We start from the raw sequence: 21,413 nt of genomic DNA, 5'->3' as shown, positions 1-21,413 counted from the left end.
ACATGTGTATATACTTGTGCACCTATACTGTATATTGTGTATTGTTTGATATCTTGACTTCACAAACTCTGAACTATTATTACTATAATATCTCTCATCTGGTCCATGAATTAAGCTCAAACATTTCATACCATGACCATGAGAACTAGTGAATTCCACAGAGTTGATCACTCTGAAGAAGTATAGTCCTTACCATCTTTTAAAATCCACTGGAAATGAATTTTTTTTTTTTTTGCCAGTCCTGGGCTTGAGCTCAGGGCCTGAGCACTGTCCTTGGACTTTCTCAAGGCTAGAGCTCTACCACTTGAGCCTCAGCACCACTTCTGGCTTTTTTCTATGTATGTGGTACCGAGGAATCGAACCCGGGTCTTCATGCATGCTAGGCAAGCACTTTAACCACTAGGCCAAACTCCCGGCCCCTGGAAATGAATTTTATGGTAGTCTTTTAAGACTTGTATTATTTAAGGAGAGGAATTTGGGAGGAAAGCACTTAAAAAAGATATCAGGGTTACAAAAGGGTCAAGAAGGGAAGAGAAAGAAAAGAAAAAGATATTCCTTTGAAATATATTTTCTAACTTTTTTTTCAAAAGACTAAACTATAGAAGACAATCCAGAAAGCACTCTGTTTTATAACACTTGAGGACTGAGTAAGATAAAAGCAAAATAAAACTTACTGAAGCATAGGAATTCTCCTGGGCATTGTACAAGATACTGAGCACAGAGATCCAGGAGCTATAAGGATATCTTTGTAAACATCAGGAACTAAAGACTCAGTTCCAAGGAATCAATCCCTAGTCTGTCCGGTGGGAGAAAAAGTACTGAGACTTCCCTCAGCCATGAGCTAGCTACTTATACCAGTTTTCCCAGGAACGCAGGTATTATTGCTACCTCTCAACAAAGCTTAACTTACCTTATATGGGTAACATATAAGAACATTTCAAATGAATTTAAACAAAACTACCCATCTTATTTCTGAAACTTTGTCTCTTTTGATAGAAAGAAGGGCACCTGCCAGCTCACCTGTGTCGAACCCCACACTTGGCACGATGTCCACTGTTCCGTGAAAGGCTCCAGCCCACGCTGAGGTAGCAGTGGTGACTGTGGTCGCATCTGTCTTTGTGATGTCACACTGGGGGGCAGGAATCCTGGCTGCACGCACGGATGGCATCAGCAGGGGGCCATAGGACGGATCCAGAGCAGAGCCAGCAGCGGGGTGATGGTGGTGGTGGTGGTGATGGTGGTGGCGCCGGTGGTGCACGTGAGCATGTGGGTGGGACCGCATGTATACGTCATGCATGTGGCTGTAAGATGGGCTCACCTGAGATGCCAAAGGATAGTGCCAGGACTCAGACGTGGGAGGGGGAGGGGCTGGGCCAGTCTGATGTAGGCTATGGCCTGGCCAGGGGCTGGGATCAGCTGCAGTAAACGTGCCAGGGGGGGCGGTGACCTGAAAGTCAGGATGAACTCCCCCCAAACAGGGTGCAGGTGGGGGCTGGTAAGAGCTGGTCCAAAAAGAAGTTGGGAAACTACTCCGCTGGCTTGAGAGAGCTGAGCTGTCTGAGAAGACAGAAAACACATTTATGTAAGAAGCCTTTCAGACACAAGACTTGTCTTTACTTGCCCCATCATGTGTGATAAGCAGGTGCGTTAGCATGCATTCTTTCTTTCTCCACATGGGGTAAAGTGATTCCTGCCTAGCTTTTGGCTTCTGTGCCAAGAGAGTGGACAGAATTCCACCTGATAAATGCTTTTCTCCCCCCTTCCCCACCTTTCCTAACATATACACTGCACCGTTTGATCACTCAGCCTGTGCTGTCCTAGGTTTGTAATTTGAGAACTGAAAAGCTTTGTTTCCTCATGGGAGTCATATGGGCCTTAAGCCTCAAAAGGACCTAGCTCTGTTTTTCTCAGATAAGAGTTATATCATGTGGGTTATAAGATGTAGGTGGATTGGGGATAATTTTATCAGCTCTTGTTAAGCAAAAATCAATTATGGTCACATATTTCCAATGCCAACAGTAGCAAACAGCACCAAGATAATCTTTAATTGTGCTCACCAGCTTTTTTTTTTTTACCATTAAGATTGTATATCATTTCATTTTTCTCCTGTGGAAACCTATGGGTCTGTGGACTGAGAATAACCGCAATGCCAGCTCAAGGACTTTTCACAGGTGATCTCAGTCAACAATCATGCCAATGTCACGAGGGAGTTATTTTATTCAATCCATTTTGATAATGAAGAAATAGAGGCTGAGAAAAAAGTCTAAGAAAAACTGGTAAGAACAAGCCACATAGCCTGTATCAATGATCAAAAGACTTTGTAAATGCCAGAGGGGTCAATGAAAACTGTACCCTGGACCTCTGGATTTTATGACGATTCTGTGGAAATCATAAAGAAAGGAGATTCTAGTTGAAGTTATGGGTTTAGAAGCTTATGAGTTCAGAGGCTATGAGGAGTTAGAAATAACAAGTAATGCCCCTTAGTTATAAAGAAGTAACCAGAAAAATTCTCTACAATTCCACAATCCTATCCACTTAATACCTTCATCATCACAATATATGAATAACCTATTTACTATGTGACAAATAGAGGGATTAAAGATAGGTAGGCCTCACTTTTTTTTTTTACAATTTTGAGGAGTGAAGATAAAATGTTTCCAAAGAAAAAATGGAGAGAAAGAATGTGGAAAGGGCATAACAAAGTGATAACTGTCAAATATGGATGGTTCATTGGAGGTGATCCTGTAAAAGATGAGAGATTATATGCATACATACACATGTGTGTGTATACATACACACAGCACTCCTACAGGCCTACATACAGTAGTAAAAACAGCACATCATTTAAAGAATAAAATTTGTTCAGAAGGGAAAAAGTGACCAAAAAGCAAAATTTATAAGACTGTCCAACTATAAGGCCTCAGAAGAGTGTGATTTTTCTGCCCAGAGTACTGAATGTAATTCTATCCCCTGAAGAGGATCTCAGCAAAAATCAAAGGATTTTAATCTAGGAAATGTAGAGTAAGATGTAGATATGTTCACCTACAGTGAACTCATCTTTAATCTCTTGTCACCAGCTTTGTGTAGGTAGTCAGAGTTTTCGCGAGAGCTCATACCTTATGACTACAAGTGGAAACACTGATTCTTTTACCACTTCCCGCCCCCCCTCCTTCAAAACTATTAAGTGATGACATGCATTTCACTCATGTTTTCTACCCATTCTGTTGAGTGCTTTATTGGTTGTTTCTTGTTGTAGCTGAACATAGCCACGAAAAATATAGTAATACATGTATTTTCATATTGATTCCACATTTATAAAAGAAACCAGCTAGGTCTTCTCACTGAATGAAGGATACTCTAAGGAGTGGTCTGAATTACGAGTATTCAAAAGCCTAACGTATTTATTGTCTCACTTCATTAATTTCTAAGAGACAGTTTTCCTGCTGCAGGGAAAAGTATAACTAACTAAATACATCATGAAGGTAATATAATGAGGCTAACACTTTGCTGCTCATTTTCTTGAATTTTCATAGAAGCTGGCGCACTAGTAGTGCAACACTGACATCAACATCATATTCTTTATTTCTCCTATGCATAAGCAAATTGACAGTAAAATCCATGTGTAAAAACTGGCTCTCAAAACTGTTTGTAGAAATAGGAAAAAACTGTGCTTAAGAGGCTTTAGATAAGACTACCTGCTCACCAAATCTTCAGACATTTCCAGCAAGCTATCAATAGTTTGTGCTTCACTCTCCATCTCTTAAAAGAAGCAAATATGCTGTTCTCTTACTTGAAGCAAGTATGTTTTATTTAATCATTGCCTCCTGTGGGCTTATGAAAAATGCTGCTAATGGAAAGGAAAATTGCAAATCTTGTGGGAAGAAAATTCAGTTTGTCTTAGGCAATGGCCATTTGTAGAACATTTTTGTTCTACTAATAATGATAGTCATCATGTTTAAGACATAAAGCCCATATTGAGTTCATAGAGGATCTTTAAATCACACACCACAGCTTGGCCACCACCAATTTGTCACTTTGCTCTCACAAATTCCATCTTTTAGACCAAATCTTCATTCTGCTCATAACTTCCATCTCCTGGTACAACCAGAATTCCATTATGAAACCTACTGAACTCCAGACCACAAATATGTGCCATAGACAGAGTTCCCTTTATTCAAACCCCCCATTCAAAATGTCAAAAGTACAGAGAATATTCCATTTCTCTGGGTGTTTATGTTTCATCTCTTCTAGTTTGTAGAAACAGCTATACACATTTGTTAGGATTTGAGTTCTTCACACACAAATATATAATGAACAAATTCCTTCCCCTATATTATCATTCTATTTATTAAATATCATATTGCAAAAAGTGAACACATTATCATTGAAAGTAGAAATTTGTTTTTGAAAAATTGCACAATGCTTAACAATCCAAGAGGGGAAAAAATAAAATTAAAAGCAACTTAATATTTTCCCAGCTAACATAACCCTGTACTATAAAGTCTCCAGAGGTATATAAATGCCTTTACAAAAACATTTTTTGCACTTTATAGATAAGTGAAACAATACTGAGTGGAAAATAATTATGCAGAAATCTATACTCCAGAATCACTATTTGGTATCTTGCTTATTTAAAAGAAAATTCCTGACACAAAGAAACAGATGACATTTTTTTTGCTTCATGTTGGAGAATCAGTGTGCTTATTTCATATGTATGTAAATTTTTTCAATACGTGACTCTGCTTATGTGTAGTAAATCACAGCCACATTGTTGAATGTAAAAAGCACATGAAAACCTCTGCAAGCTATTTCCATGCAATATGGCTTTTTTTCGGGTTGGCGGAGGCAACCCTAAGCTTTCTCTGGTAATTCTGGGTTCACTGCTATTCAATATTTGGGTTACATTAATCAATGTTTTGGTGATGTTAACTTTGATATGTAGAACCCAAATATAATTTGGTTCAGTTTCCATTTGAGATTCACACACACATGCATACACATATACACACACATTTATTTCTAAACAAAAAAGACAATAAAACATGCATTTTTCCAGTACAAGCTACCCAGAGAATGCTAAGCAATACTGCTAGGTAACTTTAGAACAGAAACGTCTCAAAGAAAAATGAAGGAGTTTAACATGGAATACTAGTATTTCTTTCAATGTGGGATGCATTTCATATTAATCTTACATATTTCTTTTTTTAATGAAGAGAAAAAGTACTTTAAGGAAAAAATTCAAATACAAAATTATTTAAAAATATGATTTAATTTGAAAAAGAGAAAATTAAACTAAGAAAATGGGAACATACAGCTCTAGGACCTTGAACTCATCATCTTAATAACCTTAGTATTAAACTACTGGTGAAAAATGCCTCATAGTTAAAGATAACCTTTACATACTAAAGACCTTGGTAAAGAAAAAAATATTCAACATAATTCTTGAAAGTTCTTGATATAATTTAAGACCCATTCTCTACTAGAGAAGATGTCAAATGAAATCTCTGTTCTGTTACTATTTCTCATTCAAGAATTATGAGTTATCTTTATATGGAAAGACTGCCTGTAGGGCCTGGGAGTTTGGCCTAGTGGTGAAGTCTTTTCCTAGCATGCATGATGCCCTGCGTTTGATTTCCTGGTAGCACATACACAGAAAAAGCTGGAAGTGGTGCTGTGGCTCAAGTAGTAGAGTGCTAGCCTTGAGAAAACTCAAAGACAGAGCCCAAGTCCTGACTTAAAGCCCCAGGACTAGGAGAATTTAAAATTTTTTTTGAAAGAAATGAAAAAAAGAAAAAAAACATGGCATCTAGTTATTTTATTATAGAGTTGCTCAAAATAGGTCTTGTGACTCCCTAAAGAGATTTAGAGTGATAGACTTAGAGTATCTCTTGTGGGCAGGAAGACGACCTAAGCAGGACTTCACTTTTCTCTCACATGTTTGTCCTAAACTTTCTTCAAGGGTATTTTTCCAGTGCTTCCTGGAATATCTCTGCTCAGCTCCGTTGTTCCCAGTCAGAATTCACGTGCAGAGGTCTTCCTTTCAACACTGAGAAACTATGCTTCTAACATAATTATAGCACAGTAACTGTACCAATGTGCGGTTTTCAATATCTGACCTACTTTGGTATGCCTTGACAAACACTACCTGTTTGTAGACCCACAGACAGACAGACACACACAACTACACACAGAATTGGGGGAAAATTGATGCATAACAGTGTAAGGTGACAAGCAAATTCATTACATTTTCTTAACTGAAAATCTCTCTTCACCACTAACTAAACGTATAGTGAAGTTAGAGAAAACAGATGAAAGGTTGTAGCAAACTAGCATGAAAAAACATTTTCTCCTGGTGCTGGGTGACAGTGGATCACACCTGTAAGCCTAGCTACTCTAAAGACTGATCCAGAGGCTCAAAGTTTGAAACAAGCCTAATGAGAAATGTCTGTAGAAATAGACTATGTCTCCAATTAAGTAACAAAGGGCTCGCTGGAGTCATGGCTCAAGTGGTAGTGTACCAGCTAAGCAAGCAAAGCTAAACAAGCAGACAGCCCTGAGTTCAAATCTTAGTACTGATAAGGAATATTCTGCGCTTATAAGAAATAGAAGACGTCAAAATTGATAATATATTCTTAGCTATGTCAGACCTTATCCTGAACACTTACTATGGAATTTATTAAACAATCAAACATAATTCAACTTTTAGTTCATTTGTATTTTTGTATCATGTCAGTAAGTGTGTGATAACTTCATACCACAAACTAATGCTTTACTACTGGTGTTTGGTAGCTCCTTTAACACAATCGATAGGCTTTAGTTCTGCTTTCCAACACTCTTTGGAAACATTGCTTCAGAATAGAATCAAGTTTGCTTTCTGTGCCCAGTGAACGCAAACTTACTTCAGGAAAGAGAATAAGCACCTGACTTGAGTAGAATGCTTTGTTCCAAATGCTGTGCTAAATTATTCATACATATTACAAAATCTTCATAACCTTAGAAGAATATCAATAAACAAATACTACAGTGAGGGAATTTGATCTCAGAGATATTTTAAGTTATTAATCCAAGATTATATTGCAACCTGTAAACAATGGGGGGGGGACATGGACTTGAATCGAAATTGAGCAAGCTCCAAAGACTACAGTATTAATCCTTTGCTCTGGCATCAAAATTACATTCTTACAACCATATGGCACTAGTGTTATTATACTGTCTCTGTAACCCTGTATATATTCTGTGGCTCTCTTGTAGATCCTATCCAATCTTTATTTATTGATTTAAAGCAAAGTCACAACTAGAAACAATCGAAAATTCTTTTTACAAATAGGAATTAAAATACATTTGAAACCATAGGACTTTAGGCAATGAAAAACTCAAATAATTATTTAATTCAAGTACTTGTTTTATAAATGAGAAAACATATATCATAGAACATTGTATCCCCTACTGAAGACACTTATTTTTCTAATCTTGGTACTAAGTTGGCACCAACTTAGTTCACTTCAAAATACCTTATCAATCCATTTTATTTAGAGTGTCCACATAAAAATACATTTTCTTGGAGAAAATTATATGGACCCACCAGAGAGGTATTAACAGAGAGGAAAAGACAAAGTGCCAGAGATTGCATGCTCTATCACTTCCCAAGCTCATAAAGCTTGTCTGCTTTGCATTGAACACTTTATCTCATCTTCTGGGCCACGGCTCTAGCTGTTTCTTCTAGGTAGAATTTTTTATTCCCCCAAAACAGTCACAAGAAGAATGATCTTATTTTCTTCAGGTCTCTACTGAGATATAATCTCCTCTCTCTCTTTCTTTCTCTCTCTCTTTCATTTGTAGGTCATGGGGCTTGAACTGGGTGTGGGCGCTGTCCCTGAGCTCTTCAGCTCAGGACTACTGCTCTAAGCTGGGTGTGGCCTTGTCCTTGAGCTCTACAGCTCAAGGCTACTGCCCTTGAGCCAAGCCTCACTTCCCGTATTCTAGAGGTTAACTGGCGATAAGAGTCTAGGTCCTTTTGTTCTCAGGCTGGCTTTGAACCTTGATCCTCAGAACTCAGCCTCCAGAGTAGCTAGGATTATAGGCCTGAGCCACCTCCTCCAGTTGAAATATAACCATCTCTGAGAAGGATTTCATTATCATCTTGCAGGTCACAGTATCTTTTTCACTATGGCTACCACACATACACACACACACACACACACACACACACACACACATATTCACATACACACACACTTTATTCCATGGAAACAAAGCTTCAATCTTGCTGTTCTAGTCTCCATACCCTGAACACTGCCTATTACATAGTAGCAGAATAATTATGCATTATCTAAATTTCATTAGAATGAGACAAGAGATACATCTGAAAAATAAATGATGTAAAAGACAGCTTTAATCATAAGTATTAAAACAGCATCACTGTTCACTCTATGTTTACTAAACATTATATCTAAAGATCTCTGATTAATTTAGTTAAATTGTAAATATGTATATACATATATATGAAGAGTAAACATTCATGAAGAGTATCCATGGGTTGAAATGGTTTTGCATGTACCAACTATTGTAGACAATTCTGGGCCCAAGTTTCTGCTTTCTAGAGTAAATAATCGTTGTTTTGTTTTGTTTGTTAAAGTGAACATTGCATTTATTACTCTGGTAAAAGTGATTGTCTTTATAGAATTTATTAGGCTATTTAGAATAACAATAAGATTCATGAAGCTTTCTTATTTCCTATAAATTATTAACATAATATTATCGTATTTACCAGTTAAGTGATATGTATGCCAGAGAAAATCATGAGAATGGAAAGGACAAGGGAGGGTAAAAGGGAGGAAGGGAAAATGAGAGAGAGAGCAGAAGGAGGGGGGAAAGCATCCAATCCACAGACCAGATCTAGCAAGCAAGCCAGCACCTGTCCAGCAGAGTAGAACCATTCATCTGACAATAAGGGGAGCCAGTTATTACAGCCCACTCTGGGCAATTGGTAGAGTGTAATTTCCTCTGCCTTTGTATGGAGTTATGGGTGCAATGAATTTGCAGCAAGGCATCCTATAGCATACCTAGCAGCACTAGATCAGAACTTGTCACACTTGATTCTCCATCAAAATAACCTAAGAGGCTGGTTTAATATGAAATACCCTACCTGAGTTTCTGATGCTCTAGGTCTAAGGTATGGCGCAAAGATTTGAATTTCTAACAGACTTTTATCATGCCTGTCTTCCTAATCAGGAAAGCACTTTATTAGATTCTTCTTGTAAGGTAACTAGGAGAATATACCATATCCCTACCATGATAGTTTCAGATAGAAGGTGTTACATGATTTTCTTTTTTGAAGTTACCATGTAATTACACAATCTTTTGTGAGTGACCTCCATAGAGATGGCAATAAAGAAGAGGTAATCTGAAGTTTTTTTGTGTGCATCACACGGTAAAAACATCAGTTTAAGACATAGAGATGCAACCTTTAATATTAGATTGTATTCTATCAAGAGCGACTAATAAATCGACTGGGGAAAAAAAGCTACAAGAAGAACATAAAGTTTTTAAGTGCCTTCCCATTGGAACAGATATCTAGTAGGTCACCACATAATAACACCTACAGGAATGAGCAAAAGCTATGTTTTTTAGAAGCTGATCCAGGCACGCCTATCATTCAGAGATCCAAATTGGGCCATGGGGGCTTTAACAGTGGAGCTTTGCAGTTCCATTCAGCCACTATAAACTCAAGCTGTTATATCACTATTTTCCATGAGGAATTTAAGGGGTGTGACCGCATCCTTTCCAACCCTGCATTCCACATGTGACAAAACTGATCCAGCTGTTTGTCTGAAAGAAATTCCTTGCTGTCCTTAAAAATTAAAAAGCTAGAGGATATCCATCCTCCAGGGGCAAGCCTCCAGCTGGAACCTGGTACAGGCAGTTGCGTAACAGACACAGCGCCCTGGAAATCATCTGCTTTTGAATTCTTACCTCGCCATAGGGGGGTTAGCCCCATCTTGCTTTTTGAAATGGCAGATTCTGGGTGGAAGGTGCTGGCTTGGCCCAAAGCTCTTGAGAAGTGTTCATCCACTACTGACCCAATGTCTCCCTGGAAATAAGTGAAAAGGACACAGCGAGAGTTAAGGTACTCCATCTCGGCAGGCTGGTCTTTCTCCTCCTCCTCCTCCTCCTCATCCTCCTCCTCCTCCTCCTCTTGTTTGCTGGGAAGGGTGATTTCCAGAGAGTCCTGCATCTTGCTGTATACCGCTAACTTTTTCTGGGATGGAATAAACAAAACAACAGTATCAAAGACAGTTTGTAAAAAAAAAAAAAAGCATTAATCAGTTAACTTTTCACTTAAAAAAAATCTAAATATTCACATGTTTGCAAACTGATGCTTCTACATCTGCTTTATTCCATTATTTCCCTCCCCCAAACCTGTTGCCACCTTCTACACTAAGAAAAAAGAAAAAAAATCTGTCATTCCAAATCTGGCAAAGAAAACAGTTCATTATCAAATTGTAGTATTTTCAGTGTCAGACAGAATTTGGGTTTTGTTATTTCTTTGGTTAAAGCACAGTGGCACATTCTTTTCAGTATTTCTCCTCATTTTTGATTGGATGCTAACAGTGACATTATAGCTTAAGACAGAGAATGGACAAGAGGAGATCTAACTGTCCTGGGGAAGGGTGGAGAAGAGGAGAGCTTTACATAAGTGAAATAAATGGAAATAAAACAGGAATGCAGCATCTTATAAAAGGATTTGGCAGCTATACTTAACTTATTTCTCAAAAATCAAACCAAAATGACAAAATAAGTCTGTGTGAAGATCCATTTCGCATGGAACATATTTTTCAGATGTTCTGCAAACCACCATTATCATAGAAAGAAAAAATATTTTATTATGGCTTACTGAAAATAATACCAAATATGAACAAGGACTTTCTCAAAAATGAGAAAAGTTTGGAAATGTGAAATATTTTCACAGATGATCATCACTACAGTACTAATTACACTGGAAACACTTCTCAAATCTTGGTTTATTTCCTCACTCAATCTTGATAGTTATTACTGTTAAACTTAAAGACAAAGACACCAAGTCATCAAAGAATTAAAAGATCTGATGAAGTTCAGGAAATATGGAAAGGGGAGCCACAGCATATCATAAGGTGCATGTGTGTGCGTGTGTGCTGCTGTGTGTGTGTGTGTGTGTGTGTGTGTGTGTGTGTGTGTCTTGGGTCTAAATGTTTGTGCCCAGGAAATGTGTTGAAGGGTAAGAGAAACATCTCTAATGAGAAGGAAAAGTCAAAATATATACTGTGATTTTTTTCTTAGCATTAACCTTTTACTTGTTTCCCTTTTCTTCCTTTTTAATATTCTTTACAAAGTGTACCTTTTTGTTAACAATTGCTTTGATGCGCATTACTTTTTAAGAGACAATGCTAAAATCTCATGAAATCCATAAACGCTTTAAATTACATCAACAAAACAATCTTTTGTCACATCATTTCTCTTATTTCAGAGGAAAAAAATATGTTCTGGAAAAATAAATATAAACTTAAAAAGGGAAATATAAATTTTAAAAGCCTTGTTTATGTTATCAAATCATATAACTAATATATATCCCAATTATATGCTGCAATTATTAGTTTTTAATCTATAGCCAAAAATATAAATTTATCATCTGATAAGTTGGTTGTCTTCTATAAATGAAAATTTGAGATTTTTTTTGAGAACTTTAACTCTATTATAACGTGCTGATTACTAAGTCAAGAATATTATTTGTGAAAGCACGTATTCCTTTTAACTTAAAATTTGTGTCAATGTGTCTATCATCTGTCAGAGAATAGATTATTTATTTACCTCTTGTGTGGTGATATATCTACTTGATATACAATTCTATTTACTGCTTATATTTCTTAAGTCTGTTTTTGCACATATTTGAATGTATTTATACTTACATTCTATAACAAAATATCATAGTAACATAGATTATGTATAAAATTAATAAGTTGAACTAAATGACTACTAATTTTGAGTTCTATTATAAAAGTAAACAAATATGGTTTATCACAAAATCACAGTTCTGTTTCCCTGGGTGTATATTTATCCAAAAGTGTACACTATCACAACATATGAAAACACTTTTTCCTGAATATTCTGTGAAATTAGGAAAAAAGTTTTTATATTATAAGGAAATTAAAATTGATATACAGTGGTTCACTGACCACAAGGGCTCATTATTACACACAAAACTGATTTTTGTTCTTGCCATTATGCCTAGCTCAGCATTCATTTATGAGTTGTGCTTTGCATATATTTTTTCATTCATTTGATTTTAAAATGTATTCTTTCAAAAAGACCCCTGCCTGTGTTAATTACCCAAATAAGCCCAAGTGTTTATTTTACCCTCAACAGCAATTATTTCTTAAATGTAATAAAGTCATATGTGTGTGTATGTATAAGATTTGAGAACTGAAAGTCCAGATACAAATGAAAAACAGCATTATAATCAATAAAAGCAGTCATAAAATATCTTAAATATTAAATGATGACAGTTGAATTTTATGATATAGATGAAATTCATTCTATTTAAGGCAGAATAATTTTCTGAATAGTATGTATGTTTGTTGGATAGTTAAATAGAAAAAACAATTTCTCTTTAAAAGTACATAATCTGGCAAACACTGGTGGCTCACACAGATAATCTTAGCTTCTCAGAAGGTTGAGATCTGAAAATAGTGGTTCAAAGCCAGACAAGGCAGGAAAGTCCATAAAACACTTATCTCTGATTAACTATCTGAAAACCAGAATGCAAACTGTACCTCAACGTGGTAGAATGCTATCCTTGAGCCCCCCGCCCCCCCCCCCCCAAAAAAATACAGGGACAGCACTCAGGGCCTGAATTGAAACCCTACTACCAAACCAAAAAGAAAAAAAAAAAAGGAAAGAAAGAAAGAAAGAAAGAAAGAAAGAAAGAAAGAAAGAAAGAAAGAAAGAAAGGAAGGAAGGAAAGGAGGGAAAGAGAAGAGTACACAGTTTTCAGTAAGCAATGTGAGAAAAGTGAAAACTGTCATTGTAACAAAATATCTGTCATTGATCTCTTTTTAAAAATTATTCCCTGTCAATGCATGCACCAGTTCATTATGTTGTTTCTTTTTCTTGAGTATGTAATATATCTGTTTACACTTATATAAATACGTGCTCCAAATATTCCCTTTGGGTACTGCAAACATCTTTAGTTCTGAAAAAGTGAGCATAGGACATAAGGCAAGATATATGAATATTTAGCATCCCAACTTGCACAACTTTAGATAAAATTGGGTTACTTTTCACTAACTATAGAGGTTCAGGTTAAATATATTTCCAACACATTTGTTTTAACATGACAACCAATAGTACTAGTTAAAATAAGAATATGAAAGTGTCAAAAGGGCTCATTAAGCTACATAAAATGATCATTAAACTTAAATAAATGCTTTAAAATTAATTGAGAGCAAGAGAAAAACGGATACAAAAGTTAAATAGCAATTGACTCATGATAACATTTAAACCACCCTAATTTTCTTCAGAGATACTTGACCCTCAGTTACTTTCTGTAGCTATGGTTTGGTAGTTACAAGGAAATTATTTGCCTTTTTTTACCCAACATACTTCTTATTTGTACTTTTGCTATGATCTGTGTTAACCTGATGCTCACTTTTTTTGGAATAAAATATCTCAACTGTTAGAGTCAAACTCTATGCATTAAAATCTAGACATTCAGAGTCAAGATAAAAATATAATATAGAGCTGGGCCAGGTGGCTCACTCTTGTAATCCTAGCTACTCAGGAGGCTGAGATCTGAGGATCAAAGTTCAAAGCCAGCCCAGGCACGAAAGGAGCCAAGACTCTTATCTTCAATTAACTTCTAAAAAATAGGAAGTGGGTCTTGGCTCAAGGGTAGGGCGGTAGCCTTGAGCAGAAGAGCTCAGGGACAGAGTCCAGGCCGAGTACAAGTTCCAGGACCCACAATATATAATTTCTTATTTTCCTCAAAATGAACAATCAGTTCATAAAAAATCCTAATTTCTCATAAATATTCATGGCTATTTTAAAAGACCCTGAAGAACTGTTAACAAAACCAAAATCATCAAAATAAGGACTCCAGGTGGGTGTAATTTAGACACATACACCTTTGCATTGCATTGCAACTGCACTGTAATAGCAACATTTTCCCAAGATGATTTGAGGATGGAGTAGAGTAAAATGTTGCCAATTGACGAACATAATGTGGATACATACAAAGGCATAAAGCAGTAGAGTGAAGGGCAGCCGAAACCAAAAGCCACTATCTCAAGACTGGCTGGTAGGCTCCAAAGAAACAAACTGTAGCAGGAATGTACAAGGAAAAGAAATTATCTGATGAGAAAAAGAGAGAGATGGGGGAGAGGGGATCGTGGGGGGGGGGGAGAATGAGAGAGAGAGAGAGAGAAAGAGAGAATGACTCTTCTGTCAGAGCCAAATGCCCCAACTCCCCAAGGTTTAAGCCTGGAAAAGGCTAAATTATTAGTGTGCATATGTGGAAGCTGTTTTTTTTTTTAAGGAAACAAAAGTATTTTCATGAAATCATTGAACATTTAGAAAAAACTTTCTTTTTTACTGCTATCTCCTTTAAATGCAATGATTATTTATGTCTAAAACATCACCTAAACCTCAAAAAAAAAAACATTACTCCAGAGTAAATGCATCAAATCCATAAAAGGAATCCCTTTCTCTTTGATTATACTTTTAAAAATTTATTTGTACAACATACTTTTTAAAAATATATCTCTTGGAAAAAACCAAGATGTTGTTCTAAGATACTCTTAGAAAATATGTATATTGTTTCATTAACTCTCTCTGACACACACATTTTTAGCCAAAAAGTTATTACTAATGTACATATATAAAACCTAGTTGTACAGGACCAGGATCACCGAAGTAGAAAGTGGATGACTACAAAGAATGTGCTAGCATAAATAGACTGAGGAGAATGAGTGTATTTATTTTGGCTAAATAAACTAATTCAATCCATGGATACCATCCCCATTCTAACAAGAAGAGTCTAGGGTTATAAGATTTAAAAACTAGTTTAAACATATTAAATATATGAGAGATAAGCTATTAAGAAATGCGATGATTTTTCTAAAGCATAGTTCTTGATGGCACTGAACTTACACATTTGAAAATACATTGGCCCTTTGGCTGTCAGATACATACTACAGCTGCCTACAACCAGAAATCCTATTTTGGAAAATGTGAACCAATTTAGCTTGTAAGAAATAGTCACACTTCATGATTCTAGGCTTATTTTTGTCTGCTTGGGATTTTTTTTTAAATTCTTAATAGTAGAAAGAAGCAAACCAAAAATAATATTGTTTAACCTGATGTCTGATGTGCGCAACTTGTATAAATGCCCTTTAAATGATTCTGGTCATAAAAAGTAACCTACCACCTCCACAAATGAAAATTTTCCACTTTTTATGAAGTTTTTTTAAAAAAATGTGCCACAGGCTTAGAAGCAATTTCAAAATTTGCATTCCCAAAATGTTTTAAGCAATGATCACATCATTAGAGTATGTCTTCTTACTCATTTCAACTACTTTGGATGAAACGAGTTTCTGATGTATAAATTTCTGGTATGTGTACATAATCCTGTGACTAGACTTAGGTATGATGCATTCAAATCATTCATTCATTCATTCATTCATTCAATCCACTGCCAGTTAATTCTTATTTTGTGTCAGCAATTGTGCAAACATTTGGATATATGAAGGTAAACAGCATATATCATCCCATAACTGAAATTGCTCATGGCTGGAAAAAAAAATTGAAAGGACCACAGTAAATAAAGAGAGCCCTGTGGTTTATCCAGATGATTAACTGTTATTTCTCACAGTAGCTAACATCCCATTTTTTTTAAATGAGCAAAGTAGGGCAGGAACATTAAGAAACCTATGAAGTGAATTCTACTTTGTAAGGTAACTGATATAAGTAGAAAGTAAGGCAATGAAACTCTATAGCAAGGAAAATGGCAAAGAGGAGCTCATCAAAGTGTCTGAACAAGTCAAGGAACCTTTTAGCCCTGAGCTTGCCTTTCCGAAAATGAAATATTTTTATTGGATTGCTTCAGAGGTTTCATCCAACTCTATATACTAATAAGCAAAATGCTGGAGCTCTAGACAAATTCACACTTGATTTTGTTTCTTACTTTGGCCACCTCTTTTGATTTTGCAAAATCCTGGCCAAAAATAATATCTACATACAATTCCACACTTATTCATTTCCAGATGGGGGCCATCTAAGCTCAACTGCTAGAAATTGGTTATGATACATAAGAAGATATATCTTTAGAGTCCTGCTACTCTATCCTCCAAGGAAGAGTAATTTAGCATCCTAAAATGGTAACAGTTTTAAGACAATAGGACACCTCTTGAGATTAGGTCATTTTTTTTCTCTACTAATATTAGAAAATGAGTGAAAAATAGTTCAAAGTTACACCAGCTCAGACCACACTAGTAAATCACTAGCATGAATCTTGTATCTATTGAGAGATGTATAAATATGGCATTTACGAGTTGTTCTCACAGCTGTGTGGGCCTAATGGTTCAAGGCACTCTCAGGGTTGTCCTAAATGAGTAGCCAAAGTAGAAAAACAGCTGTTTAAAGAGGTGTGCTTTGAAAGGTTCAGGGTAGAACTTTGCCAGAAATTACTACCCTCACTGTCTCTACCACAGCCTTGAAGTCAACTATTAGAGTTTGTTTCTCAAATTTAAAAAAACACATTTCTAGAGATATCTTAAATTATTATCTATGACTAGCATTTTTGTTAAAAGATAGCTTGAAACAGAGATTGTGAGTATGAAATCTAAGTTAAGCACCACAATGTGAAATGAATCCATATTTATTGCAAAATTATTTTAATCTAATATAAATTTGCTTTACGATCTTCCATAAGCATCAATTGCATTAATTTCTTTAATCCTCCTTGAAAATTGTTGCTGCACCAATAAAGATACTACAAATATACATTCTATTCAACATGGTCAGCTCAGTGTCTCTCCTGAAGTAGCATTAAGAGATGTTGTACAAGAGAGCAAGGCTACTACTCTTTCCCTAAACATTTGTCATGTCATCATCATCTTGAACTCGGCCAAATGGAGGACTTTACCATGTGGTTGATCAAGTAGGATTTCCTTGCATTTGTCCAAAACCCCTCCTCTAAAACTGAAGTCACTGTGCCATGGTATTGGCTTTTTGATGAACATACTTTACTATGGATGCTTTTATGTTCTATTGCACTGCTTATTCTGTTTGACTGCCAGGGCCAGGAGTTCAGTTATTTTAAAGTTTAACTTCCTGTAGTTTTGAATTCTTCTGGTTGGGAAGTTACTGGGAACTTGCAACTGTGGAGGGGTTTAAGCTTTTAAGAGTTGGCAGTCGTTAATTTGTGTATTGTGGAATTACAGGGACTGCACTTTGTCAAACAAGCCCTATATCAATCCTTAGAAATACACTTAAGCCTCAGTTACAGTTGCAAGAAAAATCTTATCCCTTAAACAATTTGTATGCTAAAATAATTTGTGTTATGATTGTATTCTTTCTCCTTTAATGAATCTAATTGATAAATCAGAATAACAGTGAAATATGTGGCACTTAAAATTGTCAATATAACTTCTGGTCTTCTATCTTAAATAAATGTTCATTTGCTAAGTGAGTATTCTGCCTCATCAACAAGAGATGCAACATAGATAGTAAAAGTCATTAGCATAATAGAAATGCTTGCAAAAGGCCTTTGGAATGCCTCAACTTAAAAGAAAAAAAGCACACGACCAAGGACTTGGAAAGATTCTCAAACTCCAAGGCCAAAGAATCTACTGCATATTAATCTTCTTTATAAAAAAATGTTGATTGGGGGCACTAAATACAAAAATAAGTCCATTTTGCAATAGCCAAAGAGAAAAAAAAATTCCTTCGGAGAGATTGCCTGGCATGGTGGAAAGATTCTGCACCTGGTTCACGGGCAAGTTTGGGACCTGGAGGTCCTAATTTTGTCATCAATCAGTTTTGAAATCTTCATTATGTTGACCTTATGTACATGCAATTTGCCAGATGTAAGCGGAAAGACTAAAGTGTAATTTTTCCATAATTTTCCCATGACACACAAAATCCTAGCGATGTTTCATGATTTAACCAAGGTGGCAGAGTACAGAAAGAGTTTGAAATTTTTCCAAACAGAACTGCAGCACTGCATCACAAGTAAATCCAATTCTTTTAAGTGAAAGCATGCATACACACTGAGCCAGCTGTTACCCTCAAACAGAATGGCATAAATATGTGCTAGCACATATCAAGCTTGAAATGTGATTGTTAAGAAAGAAAAAAAAAAACTTTTACATAACTAGAATTTAGGGACTGTGCTCTGCTTTTGTCATCTCACATATAAACTACAAAATTCTAAAAACCTAACATACCTTCCCAATTTTAACATTATGGAATGAGGAAGAATTTTGACAACAGACTGACAGAAGAAATTTACTGGGTATAAAAGGGATCTATGATTTCACATTAAGGCCCTTGATTTTTCCTGACACATATTTCAATCCGTTCTACTGGCTCTTACCATCAGTGTTACACATACAAAATGAACTCTATTTTTTCCTGACAGCTCTGGAGCTTGAACTCAGGTCCTGGGCACTACACTGTCCTTGAGGCTCAAGGCTACTCTTGTATCTACCACTTGAGCCACCACTCCACTTCTGATTAGCTGGAGATGCATCTCATGGACTTTCCTGTCTGGGCTGGCTTTGAATCCTGTTCCTCAGATCTCAGCCTCCTGAGTAGTTAAGATTAAAGGTGTGAGCCACTGGCCCATAGCCTAAACACTTTTTTATACACATCCAGCCAGTGGCATCCACCTTCGGAGCATGTGCTGAGATGCTCAGTCCCAAGTTCTCCAAAGAGATGTTAAGAATGGTGGACTCAGCAGGACCTGGGTTACTTGTCATCCCTCACGAATTTTGGGCTCTATAAGGCATAGTGATGTTTGCACACACTCACACTCAGAGTTAATATCTGGGACTATAACATTTGCTCTTCAGATATTTACAGATAACTTTTTAATTCATTTATCCCACTAGAGTTTATATAGATGGGACTTATTACGTTTGTAAATACTTGCCAACTATATGAGATTTTTCAATACAAAACTTCAATTGAAAGCTAACAGTGTATGTGTGTAGAAAAATGAAGAAAAAGAATTTCAGTTATCATGTATTGGGAGAAAAATAGGCCTATCGTTAAAATCCATCATGAACCAATTTTGACACATTGATTTATAAGGAATACAGAGCTGGGGATATAACTCAGTGGTAAAATGTCTGCTTGGCATGTGTGGGGCCCTGAGTTTGATCCTCTGTACTGTAAAACACAAAAGAAATCATACAAAAGAGTCATATAGAGCTGATAGGGGAAAACCTCCATCAAAGAATACATTCCTACAATTAAATGCAGAAGTAGTAAAAACAAACAAAAAACTATAGTGCTCTCTTTTCTAGCATTTATAAGTGACCTTTGAACTCGGTGACTATTCTCTATTTCTGTTTTTCTTTTCTGTCTTAACAAATCAGTCTTTCAAATGCAATATGAATTATATCCCTTATTTTTGTCTCCCAGGCAAGATGCTATTAGGGGTCACTTCCCATGTACGGAGAAAACAATCTTCATGGATAATAATGATAAAACCTTATGGAATGCAAAAACAACCAAAATATGTATTCTCAGATGACTGCATGAGGGCCAAGTCAATATTAGTCCCACTTCACCCACGCACTGCATAGTCTAAAAATGTTGTCAGCCTGATAAGAATTCCTGATTTACTTTTTTCTCCAATAGAAAATATAGGTCATCAAAATAAACTCCTGACAGTAAAAGAACAGTAGTTACTGTCAAATCTCTATTCATTTTACTGACCACTAGTAGTCAGTTTCTTCACAAAGAAAAAGCAGAGCTCTTGAATGAGCCAATTTACTTAACATGAAAATTTCCAAACACATCTCTCAACTCAGACAAACATTTCCTTAAGGGCTGTTTACAGAAGCTCAAAATATAGCAGAAGTTGATCACTGGGCAACACAGCCATGTAGACAATTAAGGATTTTCTTTCCCCTCCCTCCTTTTTTTTTTTCATTTTTTAAAGCTCATTCTCCAGCTTGTTGATGGACTGAGCCAAAGAATGGAATTTGGGGGCTGCAACTAAGTGCTATTGCAAAAGCAAGATAAAGTACATGGAGTCATTTCTTACTGAAAACAAACGTACTATGATACAATTTTTCTAATAGATCATAATTTCAGCAAAAATTACATTAAAACAGATTCATACTTTAATGAGCCTCATGTCACAGATTTTCAAATAAACCATCTTAATTCCGAGTGTTAGTTCCTGCTTTTTAGTATTTTTTTTTAAAAGAAAGTATCCCTCTTCACATTTAGAGTCTGTTGCTCATCCACAGTCCAACTGGCAAATGAAGGCTTCTGAGGTATTAGAAAGGAAAGAATACTTCATCCAGTGCTGAGAACTACTAATACCAGCAGCTTCTTTGCCTTACTTGCCTCACTTAAATTTATGTGTCTATTATATTTGATATATGTCAAAGAAAAGCAAACAGCCATCTAAAATGTATCCATTTCCTGTCACCATACATCACCGAATATTTCCCATCTTTCTCCTCAGAAGTCATTGTGCTTTGAAATAATAAAGCTGCTAAATATTAAAATCAATGAACATAAGAAAACAAGGCTCTTTCCTCCAGGCTCCCTCAGTGTTAAGTCAGGTAAGTTCGCTGGACCCTTCAGGCAGCAACTGAATTTTACAGCCAACTACATTTTAAACAAAACTACATTTCTTATTGCTTATTTCCAAAAAGCACTACACGTGTAGAATAGGAAAAAAAAAAAAAAAGACGGAGAGAATGTCCAGATTCCGAGAGCTGGTGAATACTACGGTTCAACCCTTAAGGTCTGAGTAAAACATAGAGTTTTGAAGAGATGAACAAGATCAATCAGTTCTGCCGCTCATAATTCAGCATTCACTAAGCACCATAGTTTGAGGAAGACCAGCCCCTGGTCACAAACACACTTTCGCATATTATGATATATATATATGTATATGTATAGCTGCAGATATTACAAGGATAACTAATCTTGGGTGCACTTGCTCTTGTGTCCAGCGTAATATCCCAGGGCACTTCGTTTTCAGTTCTCTGGAATCCTACTCCCTCTTCCAAAAGTAACTCCGTCATCTCCTACCTAGCTCCAGATCCGTTTCTATGGTCAGTATTTTCAGTCCCCCTGGCATGGCGGAGCCCCCCTAATTTAGAGATTCAAGGTTTACCTCTTGAATGGGATCCACA

At 36.2% G+C, this 21,413-nt stretch overlaps 1 protein-coding gene and 1 long non-coding RNA gene across 4 annotated transcripts in view; one reads left to right on the top strand and one right to left on the bottom strand.

The window, feature by feature from the left end:
• Vgll3 (vestigial like family member 3) overlaps positions 1-21,413 on the bottom strand; it is a 38,884-nt gene that overhangs the window by 16,370 nt on the left and 1,101 nt on the right. The window contains exons 2-4 of one of the 3 annotated variants that reach the window (XM_090347830.1): positions 9,973-10,258; positions 1,319-1,557; positions 1,021-1,149 (exon numbers count right to left, since the gene is read on the bottom strand). In XM_090347830.1, the coding sequence (XP_090203956.1) occupies positions 1,021-1,149; positions 1,319-1,557; positions 9,973-10,258 (654 nt within the window). Of the gene's footprint in view, positions 1-1,020; positions 1,558-9,972; positions 10,259-21,413 lie in introns of all 3 variants that reach the window. The other 2 variants (XM_090347848.1, XM_090347839.1) reach the window with 2 other exon arrangements.
• LOC150069525 (uncharacterized) lies at positions 1,183-2,517 on the top strand. The gene is made up of 3 exons (XR_016538042.1): positions 1,183-1,258; positions 1,479-1,642; positions 2,083-2,517. It is a non-coding gene; the product is annotated as an uncharacterized LOC150069525 (long non-coding RNA).

Source organism: Megascapheus bottae, chromosome 1, assembly GCF_031878675.1.
Source record: "Megascapheus bottae isolate mThoBot1 chromosome 1, mThoBot2.hap1, whole genome shotgun sequence".
In the NCBI taxonomy this organism is placed as follows: Eukaryota; Metazoa; Chordata; class Mammalia; order Rodentia; family Geomyidae; genus Megascapheus; species Megascapheus bottae.
The sequence above is the reverse complement of the archived record's forward strand: the minus strand, read 5'-3'. Positions and strand labels throughout refer to the sequence as shown.